We start from the raw sequence: 15,635 nt of genomic DNA, 5'->3' as shown, positions 1-15,635 counted from the left end.
GTGTGATGTGAAAAGAGTGCTAGCCTAAAAATTTGTCGAGTGCTGACAGCTTTTTATTAACTTTTTTTTAAGAAAAGGAAAAAAAAAAATCACTGATCTGTGAGGAACTGAGAATTCTTTTCCACTTTTTCTTCCTTTTTTTCCCTCCAGAAGAATGGAAAGGGGGCAGAAATAATGTTTAAAAACTTCATTGTGCTCTGATCCTTCAGACTGATCCATATCTAGAGCCCCTTGAAAGAATTCACATTTTACAGTTTTTTTATTTATTCTGGTGTCTTGGTTTGAGACAAATTAGGAGGAAATGTCCTGAGATTAACTTGTCTTCTAATGGAAGGCAGGTTTTTGCAGCCCCTCCCCTACAGGTTTGAAAGGAATTTCTTGGAGGAAAGTGGAAAAAAACCCTGTTTATTTAACAAGGAGGGTGCACGTGGGCACAAGGAAAAGAAAAAAATTAATAACGTTAGATAATAAACCTTCCTGTTGTGGAGAAAGATGGTGGATTTTTTAGAGTCCTGTTCACCTTCTCCCGAGGTCCTTTGGAGCTGGGGTGCAGCACCGCAGGGCATCCCCTCCGGGCCATGATGTGGGGCTGCTGGTGCTGTTCTGGTGGTTTGGACCAGAGCAAAGCTGAACAGTTCCAGAAGAAGAAGAAGAAGCCATAGTTCCGGGAAAAACTTCTTGCCTCAGCTAATGAACAAGAAGCTAGCTAAAAAGCAAAGAATTTTAACTCTCCGTCTCTCTCCTGAAAAAAAAGAGCCAAGAGCTGGGGAAAAAACTGAGGTAGTTACCTGTGTTTTGAACATAGGCCACCGAAAGAATTCCACCGGTGGAATTCCACTAGGTCTCCCGGACCTAGTTTAAGGGTACAGGACTCATGTCTGGGCATAAAGCCGGCAATAGGGAATACAGTATCACACAGTCACCCCAGGACATCTGGTTTAGAGAATAGCTGTTTTCACTTCCCTACTTTCTTCTTGCTTTCCCCTCCTTGTTCCAGGATGGTCCAGGAGTAGATTTTTCTTTAAAATACCATGTAAAATTGGTCGGTGTTTTATATAAATTGTAGAAAAGTATTGAGCAAATATCTCCTTGCAAATAGTTTGAACCATAAGCTAATTTTTCCAAAACAAGGAAATGTAAATTGTATAATTGGAGTAAGAATCATGGGGAAATGAAAGCTAGATGGTGATTTGAGGAATAGATTTAAATGCATAAATCTGTGAGACATATTTATATATCTAAGACAATCTGTAAGTCCCCATTGACATATTGGTAAGTACAATGGTGTTTAGCCCTGCAGTTGTTCTGTGTTCAGTTTATTTGGTTTATTGGGTAGATTGCAGTGAGTAGCTCTGCATGTAGATGTATTCTGCCATTACAAAGCTGCTGTCAGATGTATAATATAATATTTAAACTCCTTCTAACCTGTGTATAATACTGATATTATTATGCTATTAGAAGCTGTTGTAGGGGGAAGCCTGTGTCTTTTTTTTTTTTTTCCTCTCCCCATTTCCAGTAATTTTAATCTAGGAATGAGCAGAGATGCCATAATTTCAGTTTTCTACCTCTTAGCTCACTTTTGACTAACTACTGACTCCAGAACAGAAGTAAACATTTCATAAATCAGCATTGAAAAGCAGCACATTCAAATTAACATAAGGTCTGAATTCCTCCATGATTTAGAGATTCCTAAAGTTACATAGCAACAATGTTTCATTTTTTTGTGTTCCTTTGGCCATGTATTACAGCTATTTTTTATTTGAGGAAAAGAAGCCTTAAGTGAGAACTAAATGCTAAGGACTTCTTTGTGTGTGTCTCAGTAAATGTACCAATGTAAGCAGCAGGATTGCTGTGGTAATTACTCCGTTTGGTACAGATATTGATGCTGTAACAGTAGCATCCTGTCTGATATTGAAATCATGTAAATGTAACTGCTCTGGTACAGTGAGAGCCTGCCTCTATAGACCTTGACCTAGTACCTGCTAGATTTACACTCCTGTGTTGTGCACAGAGGACTTCTGTGTGCTGTTAAATGGGAGACAGTGAACTTTCTGAAGTGTTTGTAGTCTTTGGGCCTCAAGACCTATTCCTTTGCACTATGATTACCTCCTAACTTAGAATTGAAAGTAATTCAACCTTAATTGTGAGAATATTCCGTTCCTAGTTTAAAGTCTGTCTTTATAATTTTTTTCTTTAATTCAGTGAATTGGACCAAACACTAGATCCCAAACCTGTAGGTAACAATATTCCTAAGAAGTAGCTAATGTTGGTTCTGCTCTCAACTTCATTGCGTGGACTGTAATGATGCTTTTGGAAAGACTTTGTGGTTGAGAACTTCATGCTGTTAAATTCACTTCTCATGCTTCTTTGCTTGGAATGCTTTAATGGCCAAGGAAATAAGTTGGTGAGAGTCATCCATCTATGCAAAACTTGCATAGTGATTTCATAATACTTAAGTATTATACTAGCATGTAGCATTTAGCTAAATAAAGAACTCCTGTTTTCCAGACCTTACCAGTTCGGAAAATTCCATGCAAAGCCAATGCTCCTTCAGGGTCTTTTTTTGCACGAGACAACACAGCAAATTTCTTATCCTGGTGCAGAGATGTAGGTGTGGATGATACCTGCCTGTTTGAATCAGAAGGTTTGGGTATGTATTTCTTTATTCTTTATGTAGTAGTTGGTAATTTTAAATAACTTTTCCTTTGTGTTTAGCCTTGAAAGACAGAAAGGCTTTTTAATAGATCCTGACTCTAAATCTGACCTGTGTTTGACTGTGTTAATTCTGCCACTTGTCTGTAAAATGAACAAATAAAGTACACATCATGTAATGTTCATTTAAGTCAATTTTAAGAGGAACTTAAATGAGAGAAAAATCTTGCTATGTTTTCTTGCACACAAATTATTTTTCACCCTACACATACTTTTCTTGGCATGGAATGCTGTTCCTTAGTTCAATGTGTAAGATGGTGCTTTTCTGTTTTGGGAGAGTAGGATACAAGTACACGCTCAGTTCTGTCTGCAGACATTTGGCTATTTGTGCAGATTTAATGAATTGCACAGGAGGCAAGAAGATACAAAATTTTTCTGTTTCCTATGCTGACCATTTTTTCCAGCTGGCTCCCTTGTGCATTTCTGTACAAAAATTATCCAGTACTACTGCTTCAGGGTGTTTCATGAAAAGAACTGTACTGCTTAGGAAATCAGTGTTCTAATACTACATATTCTTCATTGTTTTAACTCTTCTCTCTTCAAAGGAAAATTTACGAATCTTGATTTCAGAGTCTTTCAGCCAAATCTTATTAAAGAAGAGAGTCCAATGTTTGTTATCTGAACTCAGATAAAAGTGTAAAACAGTCATGGTGACAGAGCAGATTCTATGGAAGACAAATGAACACACTGTGCTGAATGAAGAAGCTTCTTTGTTCTGTTGCTCAAAAAGCCTTTGCCTTTTGAAGCTCTTACATGTGTTGTGACTGATCTATTTCCATACTTTTACAGTCTTGCTCTACTTCTGTAGTCTAGCACAAATATTTCTGAGACAATTTTTTCTTTTTCATTTGTCTGTTCTTTTATCCTGGGAGGTTTTTTAATTACATTATTTCATATGTCTGGGAGAAAATGCTTAGCACAGGACAGCTTAGTAACACAAAGGAGACAAATAGTAAGTAGAATATATGTATTGACTCTATTTTGTTAATTAAATCTTCAAGATGAAATTCTTATTTGATATGGTAAATCATGTGGAAGATGAACAATAATTGTAGTTTTAATGATTTGAAATGGTGAAGAAGTTGGATATTTACCTAGGACCAAGAAGCTTGTAAACACCAGGAGATGCAGATCTCCAATGCCTGGGATTGGCAGAAGAACCTCTGGTTGATAGAATACGCCAAGGTATTCGGAGTTTGTAATGCTATGGTAAGCCCAGCGGTTTGCCACTGTTGCACAAATTTATAGTGCACTTTTAAGAAACTAGATCTTGTTTAGAGATTGAATTGACATAGCTGGAATACTGACATTTCCTGGTAAGTTAATTTTCACACATACACAGTGCCTTGCCTGCCATAGTAAAACACAGACAGCAAATACACCTGAAAAGGTGGTGCTCCAAAGGAATTCCTCGCTCAGAAAACTGTAGTGAAATGTAACTGAGTGTGCAAACCAATGCTCTATTTTGTTGGATTAGTGAATGATTTTCTTCACTGATTAAAAACTAGGTTCTGTTTTTCTTCCCTTACTATATATTAGTAGAAAAGATTTATGGTGCTGGAAATAGGATTAGGACTTGATTTTTATGAACTTTGAGAAGGAGCTGGTAACCATGCCATTAAAAAAACAAAATATTGATAAATCCAGTAGCTATTATTCTCTCTCAGTTTAAGCATTAATTCAAAGTTTTGCTTTCTTTTGAGATTTTCCTAATGCATTAGAAAAAATGATAAATCATAACAGTTGCCAATCTAAAGCTTTTATGTTCCTCTCTCTCCTACAAATCACTTCACCAATGCATAGGAAGCAAAAATTCAGCAAAGGTAAGTAATATCAAAGGTTCTTTTCAAAGTAGTGAGAAATGTGTGTGAATGACATTTAAGTCTTTGCACTGCCTCATTGAATTCTGTATTTATTATGATTAATTGTGGTGAAATTATGGTTACAGAGGTAACTGTTTTCTGTATTTTCTTCTGTTTTTCCCCATGGCTAATAAACTCAGTAAATTGGTGTGTAAATTGTTAGTGATAAAGCAGCTTTTTTCTGTCTGTGTTGGAGAACCTTGTGTCAATGTTCTCAATTGAGTAGATTTTTATCCTTGCTTTTTACTCTTATTCTGTCTGCTTTATGGTATGTAAATACTATGTTATTTAATTAGAGCACATAGTGATATTTTCTTCATGCTACTGTATCATATAAAACATTCTTGAGGTCTTTCTCTGGCAAATATGTATTCTAGAATTATAAGAGTGATTTTGAAGATTAAGTGCACTGAAATACTTGAATGATGGATTTATGACACTACTGATTTTGAAAAAAGTACCAAGTATATTAGAGATCAGCAAAATGAGATCTATACTAGCTAAGATATTAATTGCTCTTATTTCTCATTAAAAATACTATCTCATCATGATGAGTTCAGTAGTTTTTGAAATCATGCAAGTATAACTGCACACAAATACATCCAGCACTCCCAACTTTTTAGCACTGAGACTGAAGTGATATGAAGGTATTCCTCACTGGAATGGAACTGTCTCAAACAGAGCCTAGAGCAGACGGGGGCAGTCCATGCCTGATGAGCATGCAGGTAATTGATGTTAAGCAGAATCTTGAGTATTCCTAGAGGCTTGCTTCTGCAAAGGGTTAACATTTCAGAGCTGATCCAGACAAGCAGGTGAGCAGGCATATTCATGTCTTTTTGCTCTTGTCCTTCACTGGTGGACTAATTTAGCAATTTATGTAATTATTTAAAGTTAAGCACAGTTTCAAATGTTTTGTTGGATTTGGGCTATTCAGATGAGCTAAACAAGGAAACAAGATTGAAGTCTTCAAAATAAATAGAAGCAAAATAAATAGAATGAAAAATAGAGGTGCTTGATATACTAGTAGATATGATTATGCTGTCTAACCAGTAGTTACTTTAAATATCATTGAAAGAGAACAGTAGAGAGCTCAAAAGTTTGAAGACTTGTCCTACTAATTTGTTAATAGTCTATAATATGATGTAGTTTGTCTTGCTGAAGGTTATCATGCTTTAACATAGGTTAAAATGCAGACAAATTGGAAACACAGTTTCCTGTTAAGATTTTTAACACAGCCAGAGCTGACTGGTAGCAATTTATCTCTAAATGCAGAGACGTGGCAGGAAAGTCTCCAAGTTAATGCCTTTGCAAAGAAAAGGTGGCTGGGGTACCTGCTGTATGAGCTGCAGTTCATACATTAACATCTGTAAAAATTATAGCAACACAGTATGTAGGGATAATCTTAAATGCTGCAAAACAGAGGAACGCTCTGCATGCTCCCTGCACTCATGGCCAACTTTAGCATGCTTGGTTTTGATTTTTTTTTATTTTTAAAGTTAGTTTATTTAAAGAAGAAGGAATTAGCTTTGCTAATAGCAAAAGTCATGATTCGAAATTCAAATTTTGACCATCTGTGCAAATCTTGTGGTATAGTGTCATTGAATGGTCTTCTTAGATGTATCAGACTATGTAGGACTCTGAACATGATGTGCTAACTCTTTGCAGTGTAAGGATGTTAATACTGCCTGTAACTCCTCTGTTCCTATAAGTATACTTTGTAAATTCCCGTGTATAGGTTTTAGGGCAGCAGATTCACAAAGCTATGGTAGTTTTATTTATGGAAGCATTCTAGGTGGAGATATTTGTAACTGTGCTCACGCCTGTAGAGTATAATACTCAAAGAACACTCTTCTTGGACAAATAAGAATGGTAAGATTTTCTATGATTGTTTTAGTTAAGTGAACTTAAAGCATAAGTTCTGAACTCTTTGTGGTAATGGAGTGTTGTTGGATGATTATAGGATTTGGAACCAATGAATATTCTGCATCTCTTCCATGATAAAGTCTACCCGGCAAGAAAAGGGTTTGCCACCAAGTGTGCGAGCATGCTGATATGTCATTTGTTTGGGGAGTTGTTGAATGCTGTTGATGGTTAATGTTTTGTGCCTGTGTATTCTATACACCTGTTCACACAGTAGATGACATGGACTTTTTTGATGCAACTGATTGGTTAGAATTTTATGGACAGGATTCCTAAATAAAAGCATTTAGTATTTTAATGGAAATAGTAAACTGAAACACAAACACCTCTGATCTCTCTTATAACATTGTTGGTTTAAAGGTTATTTTAAAAAATACTCAAATGTTGTTTGCTTAAAAATATTTCATACATAGGGGAAAATTATTTTTTCAATTAATACTGTAGTTTATTTGGTTTCAAGATGCAAGTTTTTTCTGTTCTTTTATACTGACACATGTACATATTGTAACACCGTGTTAAAATTTACATGAAGTTGCATCAGAATAAGATTTTGTCCCATCTTTCACAACTCTTTACTAAATTACTCATAATATTACTGAATATGTATGATTTTGAGGACTATAGAAGCATCCTGGACTCCGTGTTGTTACCACTGGATTTGCATGTTAAACTAATGAATTTTAGTAAATTATTAGTGTTTAGATGATCTCTATATTTCTTCTAGATGAATTCTTTACTATCCTTAGATCTAGTATGTTTGACACCTTAATTGTTTTGAGACTTCCGTAAGTGATTGAGCTGAAACAGGGCAGGGAGTGTGGGTGAGTGAAGCACAAGTGTGTCATAGCATAACTCTCATGCAGAAGCAAGGGTAAGTTTGGGATAAGTTAACAGTGTTGACAAAGCAATGTTGGGGGTTTTTCTGACGAACAAAAAGCCTTCTGTAGGATCAGAATAAAAATGAAAGGAAAAAGTGAGAGACAATAGGAAGAAGGATCAAAGGACGAACCTTTTGGAAAACTTTACCTAAACTAGTGTGAGTTCTGATGACAATTGGAAGCCTGTGACAATAAATACTTCATAAAACTCTGCTTCTAGTGGGCTAAGGAATGCTTTAGAAACAGAAATCATATTTACTTTTTGTGATTTAGCTATGCCTGATATCTTAATCTTTAAAACAAACAAAAAAAAAAGGTAGTTTATGTTAGAAGAAAGAGTGACTTCATTAAAAATTGTTTATAAGAGTGTTAGGAGCCAAGATTTGCAACTTGGCAGGAAGATGTGAGAAGTTTATTTCTGTATTGTGATTGGATATTCTAATAATTTAAAACAAACACAAAACCACAAACAAAGCAAAAAACCTGAGGGTTTGTTGTTGTGAACTCTCAGTTTAAACATGTTCAGCAAACACATGGACTCCATGTGAGTTGTGTGTTCTGTCTCCTCACAGTCACAGGTTCTGATAATGCTGAAAGCAGAGGCTGCTCCTCCTCTGCTTCTCCTGGTAGCATCCAGGCACTGAGGTAAGGAGCACTGGGGAAGGGACCAGTGAAGGATGCAAAAGTGTGGCGAACAGTACATGGAAGTACATGGAAGAAGCACAAAGGTTAAATGAACAAAAGAAGAAAGACCTCTAAAAAGAGAATGGGACAGCAACAAGATGGGAAATGTTATTGCCAGAGAGAAGCAAGGATAAAAACTTCTAGGAGCTGAAAAGGAACTATTGTTAACAAAGAGTGCTGGAGGTAGCATGTTAAGATGCAGGCAGTGAGGACAGCAGATAAGAAGCATATAAAGAGATGAGATGAGATGAGATGAGATGAAAAGCAAAAGGGTCTATAACTGTCAGGACACCTAAAATTAGCACTATTTCTCTATCTTCCCATTGCATTCTTGTCAAGCAAATTCCATCAGTGAGATTCTCTAATATATGGATATTTCCATTCATTTTATGCGGGGAATTTGCATACAATAACATTTGTTTGTCTCTGAAATCCCCACATACATATGCTGTATAGTCCTCAGGAATGCTAATATTTTCTTGTTATAAGCACTCTTAGGAGATGACCTGATGTTGGTTTTTGTGGTTGGTTATTGTCTGCACACGTCTTCATCCTGTAACAATTATTTCACTGTCTCACATTGTTCAGTGTGAAATGCATGAAATGTGTCTAGATTATGTTGAGTCAGACTTGCTAAAGGTCTGTGAATTTTGTTTGGGTAGAGCATTGTTTTACATTTTAAATCAAATTCTCTTCTAGCTATATTTATGGATCTTTTTGCAAATAGTAGTAGTTGAACCTCTCTTTCTCCTCCATTCCAAAGTCATTCAGATATGCATACGAATGAATTGCAATTGACTCTTTGACTTTTCCAAACCCAGTTTATTTCATTTAGATTTTGGGGGATGCCTTACTTCTTAAAATCAAGTTTTATTTTGGGGCTGTCCCAACCGGTTTAAAACCAAAGTATTAGAATACACTTCTAGGGTCATGAATGTAACACTTTAAAAATACTGATTACTAGTATAGGTAAGTATTTAATATAATTACTGTGTTGTAGTTCTTGGGAAGGAAGAATATTGAAAATAGCTGAATGTCCAAGTGTTCATCATTTATGTTCTTAGTAACAGATGGCTGAAGAATAAATATCTTTCCTAGTGCAGTGCCTGTCTAGTTTCCATGCTCTGCAGTTTCACTTTTGGAAATATATTTGGATGAGATTAGAGGACAAATACATACCTCTCAAAGGGCTACGCAGACACTAGGAAAAGATTTTGGGGTGAGTATTCAGTTCAGACCACTTACACTTATTCATGTCAGTGGAGCTGCAAGTTGAAGTCACAGAAGCTGAAGGTCTGCCCCAGGGTGTTAGTTACCTAGAGATGTTTAAAACCTAGAGATGTTTTGGGTCTCATACATACATAGAACAAAGTTATTACTTTCAGAGCTTTAACTAGACATTAAAATATCTTTTTCAGGTATGGTATTTTTTCTTCATGCATTTGAGTTTGGTGAGTCTATAGATTACAGATTGACCTTAACTCATTTTAAAAAAAATATTTTGATGCTGTTCAGTCTTTTACTGATTTATACAAATTGTCACACAATTACTTTTTGGTCTCAATTCAATCTGAAGTGTAAGGTGAAAATTCTTTGATTATTGTGGAGATTTTTAAAACCTGATTTTTACCCACAACATGAGGGCTTTACTCCAATAGGTATTTCTGAAGAGTAGATTACAATGTACTCATAATTACTTTTTTCTCTTTTCTTCTATTTTTCCTTTCTTCTTCTTGGAGTTTTGGGGAGTTGCTTATGCAAACAGGCACAGACTTTTCTTCATTTATTAATTTTGGATTTTGCTTATATGCTTTGCTGAACTTCTTTACAGAACATTACCTATTCTGAGTTGTGGGGGGAAAAAATGTATTGCTTTATGGTGGTATTTCATAATTGTTATAACTTGCCCCTGAAGGCAAGGGTAACAGGTTCTTGCTAATAGATTCTTTTTGGCAGATGAGAGTGAAACCACACTGAATGACTAGTGTGTTTATATATATATATATGGCAGGTTTATTTTAGATTAATTTGGTTGCAGTGGAAAGGAGGTATGTAGCCATTTTGGTTATTATCATCTATAGAAATGCAACAATATAAAAGTATGAAGATATTATTTAAGAAAATATAGGAGGAAAAGAGAGAAAGGATAAAAATAGAGAGTGGAGTAAGACTTAATTGTTGCAATTTCAGTGTCTCTTGTTTGAACTGATGGTCATAGTCTTGCTCCATCGAGGGTGGGGGAAGCTCATGAAACACCAGATTCAATGGGTTAATATACAGTCCGGTTCAGGTGAGAACATCCAGGGTACCTCCCCTGGGGCAAGGGTTTTGCACAGTCTGTTGCAACCCTATGGATCATGTGCAGTCCTTTGGTGGAAGGCCCCAGAAATGAGTCTGGGCACACTTTAGGGAACTTTGATGGTTTATGACACCTAAAACATGTCATCTGCCTCTCACATCAGTGCAGCTGAGCCAATTATGCCCATCAGAACGGATGTATGCCTTCAGGCCTATGTGGAAGTGTGAGTGTCCCAATACCTTCCACAGAGGGGTTTTTTACACCTGAGCCAGTTATGTAAGGGAGGACATTGCCATGACAAAAAGCACTATCCCACTTTGTAGAATCTGCTTCTTATGAGCCTTTTCCCTTATTTGGCTCAAAACCCAGCTTGTTGCTCAACAAAAGCTGGTTTGTTGTGGTCATCCTCTGGGGGTGGGTGCACACCTCCTCTGTGCCTGGGCTGCTCTTAAACAGTTCAAATGTTACACACCCCCCTTTCCCCCCCCCCACCAGAAACTCTCCTCCTCTCTTTTGGTTAGGGAGTGCCAACCTGGCCTCAGTTAAGCACCTGCTGCTTTTGCAAATGGATGATTGGGACATTAACCCTTAACATTTCAGTCTCTCACAATGAGAGATCATGCTGTGTCACAGCTACTTCTGAATCATAAAAAATCTATTCTATGTGGAATCCAGGCATGGAGACTTGCATATATGTGTGTATGTATAAAGAAGAAACTTTTTTTTGTCTGTTTGGGAGTTTCGTACTGTGAAGAACTGATTCCTAAAGCATTCTAGTTTCATATTTGCTTTAAGAGTAGATGTAAAAATAATTCAGGACCAAATTTATAGTGAGGTATATCTTTCTTAATGCAACTTTGGGGTTTTTTTAATTTAAATTGGCTAAGAAATATAGTGATCTAAAGGACATGAATTCTCTTAGTCTGTAGAAAGAAAGGTATCACTCTAATGTTATTATTTTTGACATTCTACTAATGAAAGTATTCTGCCAGATCTTTTGATTAAAGTTATTAACTGCTTGCAGATTATGAATTATCCCAAATAATTATTCAGTGATTTAGAAAACTAAATGGGACTTCTGAACTGTTTGCACTCTGAGAACCATTCATCAATCCCATCCTTTTTATTCCAGTAAAATTCCACTGCAAGCCAAAGAAAACAAACATTTATCAGTCAAGAGTTACAGATGTTGATGATTAGGTTCCATTCCGTCACTAAGATCTTTAAAGTAGCTTTTATTTATCAATGTTTTCCATCTTCATTTTGCTTTTCTAGTACTCCATAAGCAGCCAAGAGAAGTGTGCCTTTGTTTGCTGGAACTTGGAAGAATTGCAGCAAGGTAGGTGAAAATATTTATAGATTGATGAAATATTTGCATTCTTGACAGCAGTGGCTATTGACAGACATTAAATCAGCACATCTCAAGCTAAATTTTGTGCTCATTAGGTTCAAATAGAATGTTTGTTTTGATGTCCCTCTTGAGAGCAGTTGTTAAAAAATATTACAAAATCTCTGTACCTCCATGAAGATATTTGTTGGCTATCCTTGTATTAGGAGAGGAAGGGTTTGAGAATTTTTTTTTCTATGAAGCTTTGAGCTGTTTCTCCTTCTAAAGTCAGATCTCTCTACAAAAAAACTGTGATTTAATTAAGTTTACTGGTTATAAGATGATCTTCACATGACCTAAATCTGACCAAGATGGTTCTAGCCATGCTGGACCTTCAGTACATTGAAATGTTATCTTTGACATCAAGACAAAGACTTTTGCTAAGCAATCAAAATTACAGTAACTAGAATGTGATTTTTTCCCCCTTTTTGCAGATGAAGATTTAACCACCATAGTGCATAAGATTTACTAAAAAATACATGAGCAGCAGAGCTGCTGCCCAGTCTTGCCTGTAAATTGCAGTTGCATTCATCCATGTGCGTCAAATTGGAGTACCTTGCTATGCAGATAATTTCATCAATTTCAGAAGAATCCTTGTGGTGACAATCAGTGTGAAGGAGACCCTTGTTTATTCCAAGCTTAAGAACCAGTATTTGCCATGTTAAAATTACATCATGTGTATTCATATTTTGTGAATGAACTCACATGGAAAACAAGAAATTTGTCTCATGGTCAAGTTTCAGAAAGACCCTTGCTGTCAGTGGAAGCTTGCATAGGAATAGCAATAACCAAAAAAATAGTTGATTTCAAGTTTTCAATTATTTTGTTATCTCTAAAACTTGGGTTAAAAAGGCAAATCATTTTAACTTCCCACAAAGAAGAAAGAATTTTGATCTGCAGGTGCATAATGAAATTGATTTTAATGAATCTTAATTTACCTGAGCAAACAAACTGTGCTTTCAAGACCAGCTTGGAGATAGACCCTATGCCTGAGGCATAACTGTCAGGAGTATCTGCCCCAGTTGGTTACTTGATAGTATCCAGCTTCCTCAGGGAATGCATGTTAGTAGTTAGGTAGTGTTGGATTCTGCTAAAGTTGGTTGAGTTAGATTAATCTCATTTTGCAATGAGATTTGATGTCTCAATAGATCTACAAGGGAATGAAAATAGAATCTTATCCTTTATATTTGTCTTAAGCTTCCATGTCTCAGATGCTTTCTGTTCCAGACATGAAAAGAAATACTGAACAAGTAAATAAGCCATGTTGTCATTTATTATGCATATCTATCCCTTTACTCTTAAAATATTTGTATTTTATTTTTTATTTATATTACCATATATCATTAATGATTATTTTATGTATTTTGTTTATGTTTCTGTATTTATGTCTCTTTATTTTAATTTTATTTATAGCTTCAGGGTCAAATAATATGTCTGTCTACTTTTTCCTGCTCTAGTATCTCTTCAAAAACAAACAACCCCCCATTTATAGTCTTGTACACTTCCAAGGTACACCAAAACTGAAGTAGAATGTCAGGTTAATACAATTGAAAACCAAATACGTGATGCCAGTTTTGCCTGAGCTGTGGTAAACTAGAACTGTATGGGAAAGAAGAACTGGTAATTGCCTTCATTAGATGTAGGAAAGAGCACATTAAAGTGACACTGCTGTGCTGCTTTAAACAGGAGAGAAGTCAGATGTATGCTTTGTAAAGCAAACCAGGTCTGTTGGCAGTCTTAGGGATCTGCTTTCCAGAACAGGAGCTGCAGAGATCTTTGAAAATGTGCCTCAGTCTGTTTTTGAAGAACGAAAAGAGTAAGAGACACTGAGTAATTTTAGAAGCAGAAAGATATGTTCGAAGTGGCTTACTCATCACAAGGACTCAGCTTTTGGCACACTTTGCCCAGCTAGATTATTGTTTGTCTTCAGGGTCTGTAACTCCCATAAGTCAACCTAAGCTCTTTTATTTAATGCAAATAGACATGTGATTGAGGCACAAGTGAGGAAGAATGAGGATTCCTTGAGGAGGAGTTAAATTGAGTTCTGTTCTGTATTCAACAGATACTCCGTGGAGGAGGGGAGACAGGTGACAATTTATTTACCTCTGCTTTAGTAATCCTTTTAGCATATTATCTCATAGTGTCCTCTTAGCCAAATTAGAGACAGATGGACTTGATGGATGGACTGCACAGTGAGTGGGAAACTGGTGTGACCACTGGCTCAAAGAGTAGCAGTTCAAAGATACCAATAAAAATACAAGTGCCTGATAAATTATCCTGAATTTCAGTTGTTTATGAAAACAAAATTTGAGATCGTCTGTGAAACTTCAATAGTTAAAATGAGCCCTTGTGTCACTGACAGATGTTATGTGGTCACAGTGAGATGATTTATGAGAGAGGGAACCGTCCTACGGGATGGAATTGACCACTGACAATGCACAGGACTATTGCAGTGGGTTGCACAGATCCAGCATTCTCCCTAAGTATACGAAAGTCAGAGATTATACAATGGAAAACAGCTAAATTATCTTTTCTGCACAAAGAGTGAAGTTCTTGGGTTACTGTTAAACTCTGGGGGGTTAAACAACCATCACAGGTCTTTTGGAATTACTGTTGAGCGATTTCAAGGTCTTTCTGCTATTGTATTCAATTTTACCTTGATAAAAATGGAAAGTGGTGCTCTAAGAAGTCTACCAGAGATCATGTTACAGTCCAATGCTGCTTCATGTGTAGCTGTGAGAAGCCAGACTAGAAAGGAGCAGAAAAGGAAATGCTCAGCATACCTGCCCAAACAGAATTTGCACCTCTGCCCCTCTCAGAAAAGATGTGGTTTTTACAATTTCAGCTTTCCAGCAACTTTGCTTCAGGTTGATACAGCATGTGGAAAAAAAATGGGTGTTTTTGTTCATTGATTTTATTTTTCAACTTTTCACCAGAGGAATTCAGAATACTGGAAGTACAGGAAACTTTAAAAATCTATCACAAAGACAAAATGTAGAAATTATGAAAAGTAGTAGAAGCAAAGAAGCAACATTTCTTACAGTGGAAGAGTTTTATGTGATAAGTAAGGCTGTATGCAGGAGCAGGCTTAGAACCCAGTGGGAATTTAATAATTTACAGCCTGTCAGCACCTGCAGACAGACAGGAAGTAAATAGATTGTATATATGTGCTTGCTTCAATGTTGGCTGACTTTTCATTAGGCAGACTGCACCAGTTAGAAGCCAATACAAGCACAGATTTGGTTCTTGGTTTACTTTCTATTAATTTACTAGGCATTAGTATGATGAAATTAAATGTTATCAGAAAAACTCAAAAGCTAGTATATGCACTTATATCTTTTCTCTGTACACTTCTATCATTATTATGGTATTTAGCTTAAATTTTCATTATATATATTTGTTACTGCTCAATATTTTAGCGTCCAGATCTTTATCTAGATAAGTCAGTATAGTTCTGCATCTGGACTATGGACTTTTCTGCTACAGAAGAAAATATGGTTTCATTTGTGCAAGTAGTTTGCTATGAGAAGCCTACCTGGCATGATAACTCTTCCAAGCTGAAGTCATTCTCTGAAAAAGGAACTCTATCTGTTTTTCTGGGGTTTGTTCAGTGTTGGCAGATTAAAAAAAAACCGAAAAAACCAGAAGGGGATTATCAGGAATTAGGAAAATGAGATGTGCTTTTAGACTTCTGAGTTCTGTCCAAGCTCTGCTGCTTCATGTGAGATACTGACTCAATCACTTGCCATAAAGCTTTCAAAAGATCTTTCAAAAAGAACCTTGCTCTTCCAGTGCTCTGTTTTGGGTTTGTCTGTGCTGAAGTTGCATGTATTTTGTTCTAGCTGGAGCTACAAGTGTGTTGCCACTGTAAACAGAGATCTGAAGACTGGCTG

At 36.3% G+C, this 15,635-nt stretch overlaps 1 protein-coding gene across 5 annotated transcripts in view; it reads left to right on the top strand.

Annotated features, from left to right (window-relative positions):
• The window catches only part of GAS2 (growth arrest specific 2), an 81,325-nt gene that overhangs the window by 32,646 nt on the left and 33,044 nt on the right, over positions 1 to 15,635 (top strand). For 4 of the 5 annotated variants that reach the window (XM_032111337.1, XM_032111336.1, XM_032111335.1 and 1 more), the window contains exons 4-7: positions 2,509 to 2,650; positions 4,516 to 4,535; positions 6,535 to 6,610; positions 11,631 to 11,694. In XM_032111337.1, coding sequence (XP_031967228.1) covers positions 2,509 to 2,650; positions 4,516 to 4,535; positions 6,535 to 6,610; positions 11,631 to 11,694 — 302 coding nt within the window. The remainder of the gene's footprint in view (positions 1 to 2,508; positions 2,651 to 4,515; positions 4,536 to 6,534; positions 6,611 to 11,630; positions 11,695 to 15,635) is intronic. The other variant, XM_032111339.1, reaches the window with a different exon arrangement.

Source organism: Corvus moneduloides, chromosome 6 (assembly GCF_009650955.1).
Source record: "Corvus moneduloides isolate bCorMon1 chromosome 6, bCorMon1.pri, whole genome shotgun sequence".
NCBI lineage: Eukaryota > Metazoa > Chordata > Aves > Passeriformes > Corvidae > Corvus > Corvus moneduloides.
Note: the sequence above shows the minus strand (reverse complement) of the source record. Positions and strands in the feature narration are given on the sequence as shown.